At 44.7% G+C, this 20,819-nt stretch overlaps 2 protein-coding genes across 2 annotated transcripts in view; both read right to left on the reverse strand.

The window, feature by feature from the left end:
* The window catches only part of ZMAT5 (zinc finger matrin-type 5), a 19,904-nt gene extending 18,289 nt beyond the window's left edge, over positions 1 to 1,615 (reverse strand). Inside the window, exon 1 of the mRNA XM_009642855.2 lies at positions 1,067 to 1,615. The gene's annotated coding sequence lies outside the window, so the exon portion shown is untranslated. The remainder of the gene's footprint in view (positions 1 to 1,066) is intronic.
* A 2,727-nt stretch (positions 1,616 to 4,342) lies between these two features.
* Positions 4,343 to 20,819, reverse strand: part of ASCC2 (activating signal cointegrator 1 complex subunit 2) — a 23,891-nt gene continuing 7,414 nt past the window's right edge. Inside the window, exons 6-18 of the mRNA XM_009642857.2 lie at positions 20,769 to 20,819; positions 19,761 to 19,873; positions 17,868 to 17,942; positions 17,212 to 17,319; positions 15,607 to 15,675; positions 14,804 to 14,878; positions 14,360 to 14,546; positions 13,570 to 13,784; positions 11,803 to 11,922; positions 8,071 to 8,295; positions 6,275 to 6,383; positions 5,638 to 5,714; positions 4,343 to 5,103 (exon numbers count right to left, since the gene is read on the reverse strand). The exon at positions 20,769 to 20,819 is cut by the window's right edge and continues 33 nt beyond it. Of these exons, the coding sequence (XP_009641152.1) occupies positions 4,935 to 5,103; positions 5,638 to 5,714; positions 6,275 to 6,383; positions 8,071 to 8,295; positions 11,803 to 11,922; positions 13,570 to 13,784; positions 14,360 to 14,546; positions 14,804 to 14,878; positions 15,607 to 15,675; positions 17,212 to 17,319; positions 17,868 to 17,942; positions 19,761 to 19,873; positions 20,769 to 20,819 (1,593 nt within the window). The 3' untranslated portion in view covers positions 4,343 to 4,934. The remainder of the gene's footprint in view (positions 5,104 to 5,637; positions 5,715 to 6,274; positions 6,384 to 8,070; positions 8,296 to 11,802; positions 11,923 to 13,569; positions 13,785 to 14,359; positions 14,547 to 14,803; positions 14,879 to 15,606; positions 15,676 to 17,211; positions 17,320 to 17,867; positions 17,943 to 19,760; positions 19,874 to 20,768) is intronic.

The following is a 20,819-nucleotide window of genomic DNA, read 5'->3' on the forward strand; positions in this document are numbered from 1 at the left end:
GATTCAGACCTTGGCTTCCCCGAGGGGCAAGGCCGAGGGCAAGGGGGCGGCGATTCAGCGCTGCCCCGTCTGCGGAGGCTTTGCTGGTGGCGTGGCACTTGACGGTCAGGGCTTCGCTGTGTTCTTGGGCTCCTCTGGCTGCGAAGGCCTCTGGGGAAAAGGTATCGCGGACGGGGAGATGCAGGAAGGTTAAACCAGATTGACCTTGCTTTGTGCTCCGTAGCCCTCCGCCTTTCACGGTCTGCCCTTAGCAGTGGAGGGGATAACGGCAAGCGAGCGTGCAGGAGTGCTGAGCTGCAGCCGGGGCGTGCAGCGCTGTACAGGACAGCGGAGTCTGCTGTCCCGGGTGGGAATGTTCAATGAGATGAGTCAAAGTCATCCTAATACTTCCAAATAGAGCTGTGATGGGATAATAACTGCCTGAAGGCCAAGTCACACGGAGAGGACATATAGCAGTGTCCTGGATGGGATGCAATATGCGCTCTAGAAAAGAGGCTGTTATTTCCCCCTTGCACGAAGTACAAAAAAAACTTCATGTGTTGCATGTTCCCATCTGCAGCAGAGCCGTCTCCTTCCCCATCCCGCAGCGCTGATGTGTCTCAGATCTCTCAGAGCAGCCAGGGCGCAGTTTCCTGGGATAGCCAGGTTATCTTAATGGCTCTGAGGCTGGAAGGAGCTGCCCTGCACCTTCCCTGCCAGTCCAGCACCTGCTCTTTGGCCTCCTGAACCAGGTCTTGAAACCAGCTGAAAACTGATACTGCACAAAGTGACATCATCACCGCCCTGAAGTAACTCATGGGGGTTGGGTGAGCTGAGGAAATACAGTAAGAGCAAGACCAAGCTTCCCTGTCTCTTCCTTTTTAGCAACAGTCATTTGTTAAAAGCTGACATAAATCACATCTGAACTTCAGCTTTGCACCTACCTCCTTTTTTTTAATTGTAGCATTAATTTTCTATGTGCTAATGTTTTCTCAAGCAGAGTTTGAAAACAAATGATCAAGAAAGTTAACTTTTTTTGAAAAGTCTAAAGCACTGTCTACAACAAACAGCAAAACACAGCACCCACCTTGCCCTTGTGTGGTGCTTCCCTCAGTGCCAGTGGATTTCATTGCCTGGAATGGGATTCCTCTGTGCATCCTGTATCTCTGGGAGCAGAAATGCCTTCCCCAGGCCCAATGAGAAGCTGAGGCAATGTGACTGGAATAACCTAATGATCTCTGGCTGGCAGAGTAGGAGAACGGGGGAAGTGGGATGCCTGTAGATTCCTCCCCATCTAGTCCAAGAGCCGCAGAGCCCCCTGCATGCCTTCTCTGTCCTGCAGATCTGGGTACAGGATGCCATCCACTGCCTCCTCTGCAGCTTCTTGCCCCCAGTGTGGGCTCATGGCTTCCCAGCTGCTCCTCCTGAAACCTTGTGTGGGACGGTTGCAGAACCCACACCGTCATGTAGCCTGGTGGTCCTTGTGGACATGTTTTCGTACAATCTCCTCTTTCCTCTCTCACTATTGCCTGTTGCAGACATCAATTTCATTATAACTTGCATTTTAAAGTGAAACTTTATCCCAGGGCCACCAAAAAGCTGGCCAGGATCACCACTTGGTTTTTTGTTTGTTTGTTTTACATACAGAAACTGTGGAAACACATCAAGCACAAGTATGAGAAAAGCGAAGACTGAAATGCTCAGCAGCAGGATCCAGCCTGGGGTGGCAAAAAAGACACTGCAGGGAAGGATTCGGTATCCTGAAACCAGTTGTATCAAAATGGAAATGGATTCCTTATTGAACAACTCCGAGCCAGATTGTATCAGCCACCTACTGATATGATGTAACCCAAGATGGACTCAAGGAGTTCTGCTGCTGTATTCAAACTTACTGTGTTAAAATAAAAAATTCTTGGTCCATGTCTCATGCCTGTGTGTTCACCTGACTTACAAGCAGGCCAGAGGGCAACTTCTTGCCTAGGTGATGGAGAATGCTTAGACACAGCCCTACACCTTTAGTTTCAAGACACTGTAAGAAATCACAATGTCCTAAAAATGGTTGGAAAGACTTGAAAGCATTTATACAGCTGTGGTCTACTGACACTACCCCTGGCTTCTGCCTGATGAGAACTCTAAGAGGGGGGTAAGGAGCTGCCTGCTTTCTTCTAGCCTTGTTCAAAGAGACAAGACTTAAAATCATTTATGTGCTCTTTTGTAAATAGTTTACATCTTTGATGCAGGCCTGTGCTGGTTCTTGGCCTGTTGTCCTTTCACAGCTGCAGCAGATGTTCTTGCCACCCCTGCCTTAACCAGCAAGAACCTGCCTCACCACTGTCCCTTTAAGCCTTCCACCTACAGCCAGGCTGACAGCAGGGTTGGTATAACTTGTAGCTTGTCCAAAACCTACTGAAAGGGGATGTAGCTCTCTTTCCTAGCTATTTCTGTGCCTTCTGGCTCTTCAAGTGGCTCAAGGGGCAGAGCTGTCTTGTCAGGCTCACATGGTTCCCTAATAAACCTGTCTGGTCAAAGGGGGGCTGCTGAAAAGGGCAAGGAATCGCTTGGAGGAATTGCTCATCTCTGCAAGGAGCAGTCAGCCCTATACTGAGTGATAACTCCAGCAGCCAATTGTTGGAGGGGAAAAAGTAATTCTCTTGGCAACTTCACTGAAGAGTCCATCCCTGTTCTCAGCAGCCATTTCAAACACCTCTTTCTTCATGGGGAAGGTACTGTTTGGGGTAATGATTCAGTTAATTACTCTGGGCTTTGTAGGAAGATCTGGCTGAGCAATTCCTGTTCCTCTCCCTTTCCCACTATACCAGCCCAGAAGCCACATCTCTCCCTCCTCGCTATATTTTCACTAATAAAGAGGAATTTTAGCAATGGATAGGGCAGAGCAAATTAGAGCCAGGGCTAATGAAAGCAGCTTTATTGGGTTTGCAAATAGGTGTCAGGAGTAAGACATTTGAGAACACAAAGAGGACTTAAAAAACATTGCGCTTGTGTTTTTTTGAGCAAAAAACAACTCCAGCTTACACAGACCCAGCTGTGCTTTTATAGAGATGCTTAAGAGGAACGGTTTAAGCTTTCTTGGAATAATCTCATACAGTGTAAGACTGCCTGCTTTACTACCAGCTCTGTCTGCAGTGGTGATAGCTTCACGCTATGCTGGGCAGGTGATAGAGATTTGCAGCTGCTTAGAAGCAAGAACTAAAGATGAATATGGTATTAGGAAGGGGGAGACAGCATTGTACCAGACTGGCAGAGAGTAAATGAAGCTATTAGTAGCTAGAGAAGAGTAGGGAGTTAGTTATCCTAGCAGGTGATTTCCCTTGAGAGCAGATTTGGGGAAGTTGGTAAATATAATTGCCTTGTCATTAGGGGGTAGAGCAGTAATGATATGCAAAGAGAACTCTTGTCCTCAGAGCACTCAGAACTTCATCTTATTTACACAGCAGTGACAGCCATTTCTACCCTTTCTGAAGGCAGCCCCAGCACAATAGTGTTTGGCAGCCATACTAATCATACAGTCTGTAATCCCCACCCTCTGCATAAAACTAGGCAGCAACGTACATGCCTACAGAGCTTATTGCTGAAGCGCTCCTTCTGCAGCGTTCAGAAGTGGGAAGGCAGCGCTCTATTTACCCCGAACAGTAGCTCTAACACCAGGTAAGCCCCTGCTACTTTTCTCAGCATGTGGATGAGGGCCACAGGCACCTTTGCAGTACTAGAAAAAAAACAAACAAAAACCACAGAGTGTGGTGGTGGGGAGATGGAACTCAGAGCAGATTAACCAAGCAAAGCCTGCTTGTTTACCTGCAAGTTCATCTCCAGGATGGGGACAGCGCTCCAAAAACATGCTAATGCTCTGTGACAACAGCAACTGGAACAGTCTTATCACCAGCTGCTGGCACATACTCCAGGCTTACCTAGGCACAGTGTAGAAGCCATTGCCATGGCATTTGAGCACCTTAAATGCACTAATTTGCGCATCTCCCTGCATCAGAGAAGTCCTTTCAGCAACTACAAAGGGCTGTTTACTATCAGCTCCCAGCCTTCCCAACAGCAAACACGATGATCATGAACAGTTCTGCTTCACACATGGTTATTGAGGCAGCAGCTCCCCAGGGACTCTGACCCTGCTGCCTTCAACTCCTTTCCATATGACTGTCGCCTTGCTCAGGATGCCTCGATCCCGATTTTCAAGTACCTTTACAATCAGTGGCTGTGGCAGTATCTCATTACACTAAACCAACACCAAACAGCAACTGAATTCCACTGCCTGCAGATACAGCACATTAAAAGGCCTGTTGGCATTCTGCCAAGTTAATGATCAATACAGTTCCTAAGAGCCTAAAACACCAACTAAAAGATTTCAATCATTTATTTGCACGTTCTGTTTTCACACGCCTCACTCAAGGGACAGAAATTTATCATAAGGTCTTATTCAACTGAACTCCTGTGTGTCTGTCAGCAATGCCTCAGCATTTTCCTATCAACCTTCAAGTTGTACTTTAGGATACGGCGTTTCAGCAGAGCAGAAAGCTGTGAGGGCTGTTCTAGAGAAGCCTCGCTGCCAGAGCTGCCTGCTGCGCCGCCTGGAAGCCCGCTTGAGTTGCAGAGAGGGCACAAGGAGCCAGTATGAAAATAGAATTCTCAGAATTATAAATAGTACAAAAGGAAATGAGTGGCTGGTGCAGCCTGTCTGATGCATTGCAGTGCAGCCCACCATCACACACATGTCTCTATAAACTGAAGAGTGGTCAGGGTCTGCCTGGAGGGCAGTTCCTTTCTGTGAACGGGCAGCCCTCCCACAGGGTGTGCAATTCCACGTGAGTTGAAGTGCCAGGTATTGAACCACGACATCCAGCCTACTGAGCAAAGGGAGTACCAAGGGCATAACTGCCTCCTCCTAAGCAGAGGACTGTGGATGATGCAACACCTGTGCCAAGAGTCTTTCAGGAAGGAATCATGCCTTTATTCCGCTTTCTGTCAGCCATGACTCGTCGATTATGGTTAGCTCTTGTGCTTTTGTTAGCTTCCTTCTTCCTTCGTTCCTGCACTGTTTCCCGGTTCTGCCCATGGCCCTTTGCATTCCCAACAACAGCAGAGCTGTCATGCTTGTACCTGGAGTACACAGACAAAGGATATCACAGTGAGCACACCGCATGCTTAGGGGACAAAATATGCAGACCCTGAGAAACAACTGGGAGACAGTTCAGCCAGAGCTATCAGGCCTTAGCCTCAGCTCACCCCAGCTCCGCAGGGCTTCTGCAATAGCTGAGCATCAGCATCAGCCACACAATGACCACATCCTTCTACACATTGAGTGTGTCAGCTAAAGCCAGCTATTAAACCGTCCTGAAATCCCTGTGGGAGCTGTTCACACTCTGGGAAGCTGTGCTCTCCAAGATCCTATCTTGCACAGGGTTCTGCTGCTCATGAAAAAGGGACATGCCTATGCATTTGATGGGATAGAAAAAGCAGCAGTCAAGTGAAAGTTGGGCGAGGAAGTTAACATCACATGGTAGTGACCCCAATGTACAGGAATGGGTAAGGTATGGTAGTGTAAGGTATGCACTCAACAATTCCAGTCAGCAGCAAAACACCTCTGAACTGCAGAGCCCTGGTTTCACCCTGCAGAGGGAGATGCTTACTTACCCCTTCTTTGCAAGGTAAGCCAGCCGCCTGGCTTCAGCTCTCTCCCGCAGTACTGCTGGGTCCTGCACAAAATGGTCCTACCATGGGAAGGAAGGAAAAAGAGGTCAGTAAACTCATCGGCATCACGCAAAATGCTAGAGCAGGAGGCGATTCTGTTGGACCATAGAACAGAGTCAATTCATTGTTCATTACCTCTTCTGGCTGAGCCAGCAGGATTGGTGTCAGTGACTAAACAAAAAACCTAGCAGAAAATCTGACTGAGACTTCTTCCCACATCCTGCCAGCAACACCATCAACACCACTATTTCCAGTATATCTATGACAACAGAGCATTAGTGACCCTCAAAGTATTCTGCTGGCATCATCTGTCTATATAAAGGAGATTAAACCTCTCCATGGAGTGAGTATCATTGCTCCAGTATGGTTAGCCCAGGAAGCATTGGGTAGCTGTACTCAGGGGACATTTCACAGTACCGCAGACCACAGAAGTAGCTGCTCTGAAAAGCAGCTCAGTCTCCATACTACTGTTAAGATTCACTCTCTTAAAGAGGAAATCTGCTCCACAACACTCTGCAGGTGAAGCAGATCAGACATATGGTAAATCTTAATGCAACTTCAACCACAAACTAAATGTCACCTTTGTTCTTTCCTTTTCAGCTTCCTCCTCCTCCTCTTCATCCTCTTCCTCTTCCTCCTGTCCTTCCTCCTGTCCTTTAGGTCTCAAGACCCGAGGAATTGTGAACGGCCTGAAAATTAAGACACAAGCAATCAGCAGTGAAGACAGTACAGCCACAAACATTTCACTGAACAGCATATCCTTTTTGGTTTGGACATTAGCTTTCAAAAACATGAGTCTACAGTAAATTGCATGGACTTGCTTCTTTTTCTGAAGAAAAAAAAAAAAAAAAAAAAAAAAAAAGAGACCCAGTAGCTAATGACACATTTACTACGGGCAGTTACCAGACATGTTCTTCACTGGGGAAGTTAAAAAAAGGAGCAGGTCAGGGAAGACCTGAAACCTCACAAATAATTTCTCCAAGGAAATAACTGCTGCTTCTGGGAGAAGGGGATCCAGGCACAGCCACTAGCATTAGTAAGGATTACGCTTCACCCACCAGTCGGGGAGCATCTGTTGTATGAAGACAAACCCCCAAACCTCAAATTCAGAAACATTAATGCTCGGAAAGTGCTGTGCTCTAAAAAACTTGTGTGACTGCTCAGTGGTGATCCACAGAGCCCCAATTTCAGTGCTGTGCCCCAGTTTCATACAGAGGAAACACTCTGAGAAATTCATCAAGCTTTATGAATCAGCCTGAACATGCAGAGCAGCAAAGGTCCTGGGGGAAATTTACCACATGCCTATAGCTCTTCTTTAATATATGTATTATATGTGTGTGTGTGCACTTAAATTCTATTGGAATTCAGACCCACCATTCCACTATCAAAGAAATAAATATAAAACCAGAAAAGCCTTTGTTACTTCAAACCTAGAGATCTAGTTTTCAGCAGTAACATCCACTAATTGTTCCTGCTGCCTCTCTAGGAGCAGTGAGCACTGAACACCTGAAATAGGGGAAAAGACTCAAGTGCCACACTGTTACAGGCAAACCACAAAAAGGATTTAAATTGAAGCCTCACTATGCTTGGGGGGGGATGCAAAAGGGACAAAGGAACCCCAAAAATACATTTTGGTTTGAGGTTAGAAACTGTGACATCTTCACAATAACATCAGAATTTAAAAGGCCACTTTCAGAAATGGTAAGCCAGCTTTTAACACATGTGTTTTCTGTCTCTAGCTCTTCTTTCTGAAATAAGTATTTTACAACTCCCATCCCAAGCTAACCCTTTGCTTCCTAGAAGCTAATTGTCTCTGGCTGTCGTTGTGGAGAGTGCTGTGCAGTCCATCAAGGACTGAATTCCAGGTGCCAGCACTCTGAGATGTCAGAGGGGACTGGCAAGGATAATAACCCCAGTTGTACAGTTTTCTGAATTTTGAAGTTTTCCTTTGCTAAACAGCCGGTTTATGTTGCCCAGCTACCCTCAATCCTGATTATTCAAGATAGTCTGTTTTCCCCTGCTGCATGATAGTTTTCTATAAGACAAAGCACTGGTGAGTGCAAGTTTCAACACAATGGCAAATTCCTCTCTTAGATTTGTTGATTAGTTCAGGCAACGGCTGGGTCCTGCAGACACAGAAAGTGGAAGCCTGAGAACATCCTGTGCATGCCACAGCAACACTTCCTACCAACAGTAGAAGAGAGACCCAAATGTCCCTCTTTGTGTGTTACAGAGAAAGCAGCAGCAGCAAAAGGCATGCATGTCCTCATTGAGAAATGGAGCCAAAAACCCAGTGCTGAACAGGTTTGCACAAGCCAGACAGCTCTAGGTGGAGATTCCTATTGAACTCCCTTTCATTGAAGCCACAGCACCTACCTCCTACTGATCAGCTCATCATCTGAATCAGCATCATTTGCCCCCACTTGGTTCCCATCATAGGTGTCATCGTACTCGTCCTCATAGTCCTCCTTGTAGAGTTCAGCTTCTCCTTGCTGCACAGGAATCTCCTCCACAATCACGCTGTACTGGCTGTAGCGCTCCTTCTGCTCAGCAACCAGGCGTTTGTCATTCAGCAAACTCCTGGTTGTGTCCTTCTCCCTCCTACACTCCACAGCATGGAAACAGAGAGGCAGACACAGAAAGGCAGTGTAAAGATCTTCTCTATAAGTTACTTTGCTTCTTGTTAGTAAGTGGAAGCTGAAGCAACAGTCTCATCTTAAACTCCACAGGCACTAATTAAGCCTACCTATTTCTCCTCTGATTTGTAACACGGCTGTTTGGCTACTAAAAACAGCCACTCCTGGCTTGGATCAAAGTAATTTTTAAACAGAAGCCCAGCAAGATTACACAGCAGATAAGAACAGGAATTGGATACCGCCACTGTCATTTGAGACAGAAAGGAAGCTTTTACAGGAGGCCAAATGCAATTATACTCAAGCTGAAATTTGGACAAGATCCAAATAACACAAGTAGTCCCACGAATCTTGAATGGCAAGCTGTTAGGGGCAAGACTCCAGCCTATGAGACGGCTCTGCAAGGCCCAGAGTGCCCTCTAACACCACGCTGCAGTATCGTCTCACTGCGGTAGCACACATAGCTGCAAATCATGGACCAAGGCTGCATTACAATAACTGCTCCACGGACATGTATGTTCCTATAGTCAATCATCTCAGCTTACAAATGCGAGATGCAAAATATAAATGTACACGGGAAGAGCCAAAAAATTACCAGTGCAGCAAGGAAGGATTAGAATAAGCAGAACTAAGAATGAAAAGAACAAAATGGAGTAGACTACTGATTCTGATTCAACATATCTCAAAGCATTGCATGTACAATTTTTTTTTTTTTTAAATTTAGGAGGCAAGTTATAGATATTTTAAAGAAGGGAAGACCAAGAAACAGAATTTTGACAGAGCTATTAAAAAGCAGCCACTGAGATGCCATGTCTCAAGCTGCACAGGCATAAATTCTTTGAAGTCCCCTTTTTCAGACCAGCCAAGTACATGCTTACAGCAAAGCAACAAGGGATTCCGCTGTCAAGTATTCACAGGACAGTTTTCAGCCCTCAAAGTCTAAGAGGAACATGCATCAGTGGTCTATTTGGCATCTGGATATTATCAGAGAAAGAACCCGTCCAAGGCAGACTGTCAGTGACTCAAGAATGGATTGACTTATGTGACATACTAGCAGGCAGTGGGGAAGTCATCTCAGCAGCCTGATTTGCATTAAGAATCTTAAACCAAAGTAACATGACAGATAGATGTGGTCCTCCTCTCTTCCATGACTCACTCTGTTACATGCCTGCATTTAACTGCAAAGTGCCCTACAAAGCATGTGGTTAGTTCTCACATACCTAGGCTGGGATAACATCTGCTGCTGGTATTCAGCATGAGACTGAACTAAGTTTTTGATAATTGTTTCCTGTTGAGCTGGTCTGATGACTGCAGAGCAGCTGCAAAGTGTTACAGACAGCAATTCCAGGAAAAACAGTGGGATAACTCCTCTAGTCCCATGGTGTTCAGGACATGCCCTGACTTCAGGAGACGGATTCAGCTAGCAATTATGGCTGGACAGGCAGAGACAGGTGAGATCACTTTTCAGGATCAGTGAAGAACCACATATATGCTCGTTTAGTGTTCATTTCCTCATGCTTGTTTCTCTCCTCATCCTGGCGTGGCTCTCTTTCACATTAACAGTCCCTGCCTCAAACTGCTTACAGTTACCTGCATAGTGCAATGGGATACAGCCTGATCTGGCTCTTGAAGCACTGTTGCTACATCATGCTTAGGCAGCAACAGCACTCTAAACACAAGCAGAATCTGGTGAGCAAAAGATTTTAGGAAGGAGAAAGAAAAAAGAAATATCAATACAATTTGAATCCAAAGCAGATCTCAAACTACACTAGGAGAACCCTGTTACCTTGATGCCTGGGTAAAGCAACAGACTTCTAGTTGTGGAACAAGGACTACTGAGCAAGTTGCACTTTCAGTGCTGAAACGACACTCTTCATATTTATGGAGTTCTGAACATTAAATCATAGAGAGCAAGGTACTATAGCTTATCCTTTGATTTAGTTAGGTACGGTCAGCTTTGGGCATAGGGTGTACATTGCTGATCCCAGCTAGTTACCTCCAGGTTTTTAAAACAATTCTAAACATAAATAACATGTCTGCAGTCCTGCAGAGAGAGTGTTCTCAGTGTAAGAAGAACTGTTTTGAAATGAAGACATAGCCTGAGGGAGGCCAAGAGACACCAGGAACAGCAGCAGGAGGAGGATAATCCCAAGAGGTCACGTAACAGTACAGCAGAAGAGACGACAGCTTTCTCAAGGAGTGATCTTACCATTGGAGAGAAGACTCAGCCTCGCTGGCAGCAGCTGGAGGGCAATGCCAGAGGAGCAGGGTCCCACAACCCAGCTCAGGGATGACTTACAACTTTCAATGCTAAGCAAGCTGCAGAGGACGCTCCCAGCAGGGTTATTCCATATGCTGGATGCACTATGCTGAACTCAGACAGTGCTCTCTGGCCTTCTCCAACTGCTACAACAGCTACCCACATGTACAAGACTTGGGGAGATGGGAGACAACCAAGCACGCCTGTGCACAAGGCTCCTACTGACAAGGTGCCTGCCTGCACTCTGAGCAAGGCCACACAATGAGGAGAAAGGAGAGAGATTGTGTCTGTGAATTCTTAGCTATGGACACTTCAAAAGTCATTGCCTTGGCCAGAGAAAAAAGAAACCATTTTCTTGCCTAGCCGAGCCAGTATAAACACTATAGCACTGCTGCTGAGAAGCTGTTTGACTGGACTTTGGGACAAAAGTGGAGAGAGTGAGAGTTCAATGCAGCTTTGCAAACAAAACCTTAACTGGGAGCTCCCAGGGTCACATGGCTCAATCTCCAGCCAGACTTTCATTTACATTCTGTGTAAATACCTACCAACATAAAGATCACACTTCACCAATTAGAGAAAGGGTTTAAAAGAATCCGAAACAAGTCAACCATATTATAGAGATACCGTTGACATCAATGGGAGACAGCAGGGCAATACCCTAACCTAAATTTGCATGGAGCATGGCACAGCACAACACATCAAACTAGGCAGAAAGCAAAGCAAATGCCCTTGTGCAGGAAGCTTACAGCAGCAGGAACAACAAAAGTAGTCTAAACCACAAAGCATTATCAGATTTTGAAGCAGATGGATGTTGAAGCTTCACTTGGATCTAAACCAAATAATTATTTATTCTCAGTTCTGAGTCACAATCCCAGCCTCGTAGAGATGGTTGCTTTTCAAGGTTTGCTTTTCAGTACAAGTTAATATTAAGATGAAGCAAGAGCCCAACATTACAAATGAGTTTAGCAGAGCAATCTCTAGCAGCATACAGAGAAAAGCCAATTAGGAAAAACACTAACTGAAACCAACCCCAATAATATTTCATTTTATTTTCCCAGAGAAACAGAAGAAACAGGTGGGAAACGCTTTTTGATGAGCCTTACCCCTGCCAACAGATTCCTGCAAAAAGGTTTGTACGAGAAATAACATTTGCAGGTTCACAGACATTTATTCCTCCTGGCAGACACAGTTAAATTAAGGGTGCATGATACTCACCTCTTGCCTTTTTGTATTCGAGAAACATCCACCGAATCCCTACTGAAAACATCAAACTCATCATTCTGGAAAACATTATAGCGGGAAGTGACTAGAGGAGTAGGGTCTGGCTTTAGCTGTCTGTTTAAAAAAAAAAGAGAGAAAGAATAAAAACAAAGGTGAACTGAGGAAGACCAAGTCCTCTCCTTTCCAAGTCCTCGGTTTATTCTTTGTCAGTCTCAAAGTCATCCATGGCACACCAAGATCCGCTCGTGGTGCTGGCTGACTGGGTCAGATTGCTATGCCTTTATTTCCCGGCCACACTATAGTACGTGCACCACCACTACATGGCCTTGGTCTAAGATAAAGGCACAGTTTTCGAAGCTTATCTTTGTCAGGAAACTAAAGTAACTTAAAGAAAGCAAAAAGAAAATTCTTCTGTTCATTTAAGAATAAGTAAAAGTGTACAGGAGCATGGAATATTCAACAGACTGCCTGGTCTCAAAACAGTGACTCAGTAAAGCCAAACACTAAGCATGATGAATTACACGCTGGAAAAAATTCCAATAATTTGCCACTGTGGATTTGAGGATATTTATCTCCCTACGGTTCCTTCTTCATTCTTTCTCCGGGTTCCAGGTTTATGTTTGTTCAACTTAGAAGTCAAAAGATAGTTATTTTTACATTCATTTTGTTGGTGCTGTTAGCTCAGCTGGGCATCTGAAAATGCTGCTGTGCTCACTTCTAAAATCAGCAGTGATCAAAATTCTACATTTGCTATTGAACTGACAGTTTTGTTTCAAGATGCAAAAGGCAGAAAAAAAAAAATCCAGCCCTATCTTCTGTAACTGCTGGCTTTGCAGATAAAAAACCCCCAACCCTTCCAAAAGCCCACCCCATGTCATTTGTGCCAAAGTCAGCAGATCTGACTGAGAGCATGAAGATTGTTGCAAAGCTAAGATTTTTTTTTTACATCATTTCTCTGATAAAGATGCTTTCCTTCTTTAATGCAACAATGAGACAGTCTGCCCATTCCTCCATGAAATGTGAACAAACAGCACATTCACATCCTGACACTCAGTCAGAAACTGCTGTTGCAGCACAAACACATGCTAGCAGCTGCAGACAAACTAAACCAACTCAATTCCACTGCCAGCTATAAACCCTACATCCCATGGTACAACCCAGAGAAGCAAAAGCCTGGCAAGTTTGTCAAAGGGTAGATAAAAATGGATCCAAATTGCCATTTCCAATCTCTCTGGTTTATTTTCAATCGCAAAACAGTAGCCTTTCAGATACCGTATTTGACCCTGCAGATTGAATTTCAGCTTGAATTGGTACCTTTGAAGATGCCTTTTCCTGCAGGACAGCTGGGATTTTAATACCTATGACCCTGTCCTCTGCAGCTAAATAACTTTTGAAGGCAACGCATTCTATTGCTGAGCCCAGGCTAAGCCCATATCCCCAGGATGGAATTTTAATGGTTTTTATTTGAGTGTTTAACGTATAAGCATTTTTGTCCCCCCATCACAAAACAGGACCCAGCATCTACGGAAATGCTGAACAGTGAATGTTCCAGCCCTCTGCAGGGGCCCAGGGAGGGCAGAAAGCTAGTGGCAGATGGCAGTGAGAAGCTTTCACTGCAGCTATCTACCCCAAGAAAATACACATGCAACTTCTCAGAGCTCTACAAGCATCTAACCTTTAGTAAGAATGATGTTAAATGATAACCCACAATCAAAAAAAAAGCCCAAAGGCATCAAAGCCATGCCAGAAGTCGTCCCATACCTTTGCATTGTTCGGTCCAGCTTATCCAAGTACGGCACCAGTTTATCTTCCAGAATGTTGTTGATCACTTGCTCTGCGTTGTAGCTGTACTCTTCCAGGCAGGCCAGGATGAAGCCCTCACCAAGGTCTGGCAGCAGGTCTTTCACTTGAGAGATGAGAGAGTCCAGCTCCACCCCTGACACCTTGACAACGGGTGCAGCAGCTGCACCGGCACACTACATACAGCAAACAGAAACAGTGGCGTTACTGGAAGGCGACAGCAGCCGAGGGCTGGCAGGTATGCACATCGAGAAAGGGAAAGGACCAGTCTGGGTTATCAGAATTTAAACAGAAAGAAGTAAAAGACTGAAGTCAAAAGAAGAGAAATCAGCTCAGTTGTTTATACTACACAAGCTCTATGACACAGACTTGGGCACACAAGTACTTTTGTCTGTCCTTGAGTCAGTGAGGATACTCTGGAGAATCCCTTCTTCAAATAACGTATGAACTGTGCATTTAAAAAACGTGCACATGAACTACAGTGATTAAGCACAGTATATTTAAATAAACCACAGCAACAGGAAACCCAAGCCAACAGGAGTTAGAAGATAAGATAAAGACAGGATTCAGGTGTAGCTTTGTTTCTCATTTCACAAGGCTCATGGGGCTGCACTGAAATCTAGCAAAGCTAAGAAATCAGACTAAATCTCACGTAATCCCCCAAACCAAGCAAAGCACTCCTCTCTTCTCAGAGAAATGAAGTAAGGACAGAAAAAGCAGAACCCAGTCCTACCCACAGAGCTCTACTCACCTCATCCTCTGATGCATATGCAGCCCCAAGCTTTTCCATATCCTCAGCAGTGCTCTCCGCTATAGCTGATGCTCCATTAGATGCTGCTGGTGGTGCTGGATCTTTAACGACTTGTGCTTTCTTCCTGTCTACCCCTTCCCATGCACTTTCCACTGCTTGGAGGATATAGGCTGTCCTGGTTTCATCTCTAAGAGGACAGCATTAAGGACATTTCTAGATGCACGTATTCAGACCTCACCTTGAAGCAACTACGCAATTCTCAGTGACTCCCAGGCCTGTGTCTACATTAACATTCCCCCCTTTCTTTTTTTAAGAGAAAACTTCCCATCACTCACTGCCAGTCATGCAGCTTAACCACAGGCAGCAACACTGGAAATGCCACTGGCGTGAAGGAATCTAAGAGCAGCGAGGCCTGCAAAACCCCAAGGTGACAGCAAAGGATACAGTGTGGAGGACGCTTGCTGAAGCAGACTGACATCATCCTCAACAGGGAACAGCTCATCATAGTCACGGAGAAATCTGAAAATGCAGAAGCAAGTTTAATCACACTCAGGAATAAATTACCAGCAGACCTGTCACATGCTACCATCCCTGCTATGCCACTTTGACTTCCTCGCTGCACAGGAACACGTACAGCCTCCCACCCAATACTGAATTCCAGCCTGGGTTGCCACGTCTGATTTTGCCCCCATTATACTGCAGCAACGCTTCCCCCCAGGCCATCAGAGCCAGCTGCAGCGCTCCTCACGACGTTGAGACCTGTAACCCACTGCTGCATTACAGAGAAAATATGGTTTATGACTTGAACATGATCAGAATGACAGCATCATCAGAAGGACAAGACCAAATTCCCAGTTCTGCCACTTAATCGCTTTGCATCTTCAGCATGAGCACTGAATATCTTTCTAGTCTGGTCACCCCAGCTGAAAAGCACAGATCAGTAATAATAGCCTAACTTGTCAAGGTAGGTAATGACTAAATTGTTATTCTTCACTCTCTTTAATCCAGGCTTTCAAAGTGGAGGATAGCATTCTCCAGCGTCATGCAACATCCTCCTCACCTTTATTACAAAGTCTGTACTGCAGTCTGAAATCCTCTTACAGCAGTCCTCCCAATTAGTTAGAATGATTTCTAACTCCCAAATGCATTGTAATGCCTCATAACAATGTCTTGGGCAATTCTCTTGTAAAGAATGGAAGAGGAAGGCAAGCTGACCCTCCCCTTGGGACTCTTTCAGCCAGACTCACCTCCTTTCCTGAAGCACTGAAGCGAAGATCTGTAGAAATTCCTCAATAAAAGGCTGAATGTTCTCACAGCTGCAAAACACAATGGCACAACGGAGTAAAACACTCAGAGGTGAGCCTACTGCATTGCACAATCTCCACATTCTGCCTCACTAGCCAAACTAGTCACATCTATACATCAAGGGAAAACCCCATCTGAACACAGATTTCAGTCCACTTTTTGGCTTTCAGAGGAACAAAGGGTCAAATGGCTTCAGCAAACATTTCAGCCAGCTAGATCTAAAGCTGTATCACAGTTAGAATTACAGGACTTCTGACAGACTTTACAAATCATAGTTTGATGCCACAGACTTGCAGTAAGTAGGAAAGGGTGTGTAGTGCTTTTGTAATTGCACTCTTATTATACGTCTTGGGATTACACCAGCGAACCTCCCAGAAAATACGTGCTCACCTATGTAAGAACACAGGCCAAGCAAACTCCTATTGCAACCTCTGTTACAACGCCTAAACCTCCCATTGCTGCTGCTGCTGCATCAGGCCTCACAGCAAGACAGAATGCCCTCTGCAGAAGGTCAGTGTTAAGAAAAAGGTGTTTCCCTAGAAGCTGGACATACTGGTTTCACAGTAGCCTCAGCTCTTGTCAAACTGGCAGTCTGGAGCTGTCCTTTACTACCTCTGAAGTATGTAGTCCTTAATACTGTGGAATCTGAACACATTACACTTTGGTTCCTTTATACTTTCAATATTCTGATGGGTACTAAAAGGCAATACTCAGGTAAGCCAAGAGTAAGACAAGGCTACTATTGCTCCTTTAAGGATCAGATTATAGCATAGACAGATTGGGTGATTTAGTCCGTCCAGGTCACAGAGGAAGTCAAGGAAGCAAATCCAGGTCTCTCATAACAAATTCCACCAACAGACCCTCCTCATCTTCTTGGACAACTCTCCTGATATCAGACCAGGGAAAATGTTCAAGCAGAACAGGAACCACACAGACCAGCAATCTACAAAACCTGTAACAAGTTACAGCACTGGCCTTGCGATCAAGATCCAGGTTCTTGGCTCTGTCCCCAATATGCAGCATGATTTTGGGTCATTTCACTTCTCTTTGTTTCTCTATTTTAAAATACATATAGTTATACCTGCCTTCATTTTCAGATTACTCACAGAGCTATCAGTTAACAACTTTCACAATAGGAGTGGAGGTGGAACTAGGTAAAGTACCAGTACCTAGATTTAAAACACCTGTTTTCAGTGGTCTAGAACACTGCAGAGCTTCTACTGTGGTGTCTCAGTCAAGGTGTCTACACACAGCATTAGAATTTGCAGCTTCCCCTTAAACTGAGGTTAAAAATCTTGTTGGACCACAGCCTTATCCCACTTTACTGGGGTCAACACACAGCTCACCACACCAGTTCTGGATCTTATAGCTTCACCTGGGATATTCCTGCTATGCAAGACAACAGACTTCTGATCTTAGCCAGTCTTTGACTGCAACCCTAACACAAATAGCAGTATCTATTCAATTTCTCCAGGAAATTTGAGAACAAGGAGACAAATCTCCCCCACAATGGCAATCAAATAATCACAGACCCCAAGCACCAATACCTGCTTTCTAAGATGGGTTGCAGACAGACTTGGTTTATTAGGATGTGAAAAGCTTCTATCATCTTCTTCCGGGAATGTGAAATTCTCCTCCACAAATCAGCAAAAACACTACAGAGAGAGAAGATGACATTGTTGGTGTCAGCACAAGAAATCTGAATCTTTAACACACCTTTACTTCGGAGTTATCCCCCTCCAGAGGGGGAATTTCATTAGCAGAACCACTTCTTTGCTGCAAGGCCAGAGATTAGAGCCATTTCATACTCATTAAGGAAAAACCCACGCTCTAAACAAAGTTGGTCTCAATCATCAATTTTCCCTGAGAGCTAGACACATGATATCTCAACTGTACCAGCATAGTCTGCACCTTAACATGAGACAAATCTATACGTAGAGATATGTTTTCACACTTTGTTGCAATTTGAATGCATCTCCCATCAAGTTTCTTCTTAGACAGCAGTGAAAGACATCATTAGTCACCCCACTGCCCAGGAAAATTTGGAATTGGAAAAGCCATCTCTTCAGAATTCTTTGAAGCAGTACAAAAACCAATAAAAAGGCTCTGCAGAGGTGGGTAAAGCAGCATGAAGTGAATTTTTAACTAAGCCCTGGGAGACTTTTATTGAAAAGAAAATGCAAGCCTTTGCAGACATTTTCACCTGTTATCCTCATAATGCCTCTTCTTAATTGCAGATTCCAGCTCAGGAATTGCCAATTCATAAAATGAAGCTAATCTGTAGAAAAGGACAACAAAACAGTAACTGTCAGCTGAGGTTTCAAAAATCACTTGCTAAAATTTAATTAAATTCTCCTCACTAGCAGTACTGATTAGCATTACCCCATTTTGTTATTTGTTCCCTGAAACACAAGCAAGCAAATATGCAAGAGACAAAGAACAGCACTCTGAGGAAACCATCGAGGTGTTCTGAAGACGTAGGCAAAGAAATGCATTTGAAAAGCATCGTGCTACTGAACAGAAGAACAATTTGCCCAACAGATAAACATCCCAAACACAAATTTGCCAAGAGCTGATGTGCTTGAGCCTGTCCCAAAACACTGCCTCCTGCTCCAATATCCTTATGGCCCTACCTTGCTTATACTAAAAACTGGATATGAAACAGGGTGCAATTTCCAGTAGAGTTACTGGCCTTGCTGTTCAGCTCTGCTCTAGATGGGCATTTAGATTAAGGTATCCAATATGCAGAAAGGCTAAGAGGACGTTTCAGTAGGGTGGGGCAGGGAGGAAACAAAGAAAGTTACTTTGGTCCAGTTTCCCATTTTACATGCCAGGCAGCCCACACAAACCTTCCTTCAGGGACAGAGCACCCAGAGGTGCTGAGAAACGCCCTCACAGTGTAACAGCCAGTACTGCTTGATCAGGAGCTAGATGTTACAAATAATGGTTTACAGCACTTTGCAAAAAGCCAAGCCTGCCAAACTGATGAGCAGAGGCTCCGTTAGGAACATCACGTCCGTGTCTCATATTAACAAACATGTTAAATGAGTGTCCTTGAGGAAGCATAGCAGAAGCAGCTTGATCCTTTTAGTCAGGTAGAGAAATTAGCAAGTGCTGGCAGATTGATACAGACTCACAGAGGTTCCAAAAAGATGACACGTAAATCAGTTTTCCCTCCCCACACTCCAAAGACCCAGTCATTAGTCCATATTGAGAAGTAATGAAAATGTCGCTGTAGTCCCACCGCACAGAGATCAAGACTATTTTAGCACATCTCTGACATCAACAGTAGAATTAAAAGCAAAAGGCTTTCCTCCTCTGAGTAACCAACCATGTAAGCAGCCCTGCTTGCCAATCCAAACAGCCACCAGCAGTCCACCAATCTGCTCTTCTTTCAACAACCAACTTGACAACAACATCCAAAGAGGACAGAAACCTACACACCCCAGAGCAGCATTACTCAACCTATGGTCCATAAACCACCGGCAGCTGTAAGACTTCAGAGGTCTGCAACATGATTGGAAACAAAAGCAAAATACAAATGTGTGCTGTTCCATACTAACAAGCTAACAAAACAGGGGAAATAAGGACAGTAAGTTAACACTTCACTTGGTCCCAAACAAAGGCTATTACCACAAGACTCTACAAGATGATCTGGGGGCTTAACACACCTGGAGCAAGCTGGGTAAGTGCCACTCAAGGACTTGCAGCCTCGGTGGGAACACACTCTGCTGTCTGGTCCTTGAGACCATCCTGACTCATTGCCACTGTGATCCAGAGTCAGACAGGGAATAAGCTGTCAACCCAGCTGTGATAGTGCTGGCTTGTCATCCTCTCCCAGGCACCCAGCTTTTGCCAAACCTCAATAACATTCTCTTAGCATAAAACTTAAACATTTTTGTTTTATGTTCTGCTTATTTTCAAACCTCGATGGATATCACCCTGAAATACTTTCTACTTCCCTTACTTCGGGTCCAGTCTCTAGCTGCATTAAATCTGTCTACTCTTAACAATGCAGGGACTGGGACAGGACACAGCAGCACATTCGGTATTTTTACTTTGCCAAGACAAGCTCTGTCTGCAGCCCAAGATGTACCTGTAACAAAACTCATGTTTTTGGAAGGTCTGGCAAGCCAATGGGAAGACATCAAGAAATGCCCAGAGTGTCGTGCAAGTGTCGCATAAGTACAGGACAATATCCTTCAGCTCCTGGGAGAGAAAGAGCAATTACTGAGAGAAAAGCCAGACAAGTTTCCCTAGGAACATAGTGTAACTCACTAAGAGGGACACACCAAGCCTTTTCCTGACTGCACAAAGTCTCCTATCAATCATAAACACATTACATGTTACTGGGTCTAGAGGCAGAGACAACAGATCTACTAAAACTTCTACCCTTTAAAGATCTATAATGCAATCACAACTGCTCACTTCCATTAAAGATCCTGTGAAGTTACAAGAATCCTCATCATACCCCGTTTCAGGCGGTGGCTTTGTCCTCAATATATCCTCCACATGTAGTATTGTTCCCCATCTAGCTGAAAGCACTGCATAGCAGTAATATAGGAATTAAAGGGGTGATTTCAGTGGTCCATTTCAGTGCAAGACACATTTCCAGGGTAGCTGTAACAACTCCCACACACAAACTGTATGACTAAGATTTTGTAGAAGACCATGCACACTGACATGGGGCCTGCCTTTGTACAGCACCCAGCAAAAAAATACCAAACTCCCCTCTTAATTAACTAAAGTACACTGTTGTTAAACAAACATTTCTGAAGAAAAAAAAAAAATCAACTCTGATCACTGTCAGGGTTATGTGGAGATTTCTATTCCATTACTTACAAGCTGGTTAAGCGAAAAAGATGCCAGGTTTAAAAAGAACCCACAATACAATGGATACGTTTGAAACGCACATGAGCAAAGCAACCAACTCATGGTGGAAAAGCTTTACCATCAAGTCACACAACAAACAGTGACATGGAACCGCATGCTGTATGAGCTACCAGTGTTTGGGAACAGAATGACCCTCTGTGGTCTTACTGCTCCACGGACTGTTCAGTCTGCAGGACTACAAATGGTAAAGCATGAGGAGCAACAGTTCTACCTGGAGGGGCATGTTCCCCGGAGTCACATTTACTTTTTCTTCCAATTTCTG

This window comes from Egretta garzetta, unplaced genomic scaffold, assembly GCF_000687185.1.
Source record: "Egretta garzetta isolate BGI_Z169 unplaced genomic scaffold, ASM68718v1 scaffold7, whole genome shotgun sequence".
Taxonomy (NCBI): domain Eukaryota; kingdom Metazoa; phylum Chordata; class Aves; order Pelecaniformes; family Ardeidae; genus Egretta; species Egretta garzetta.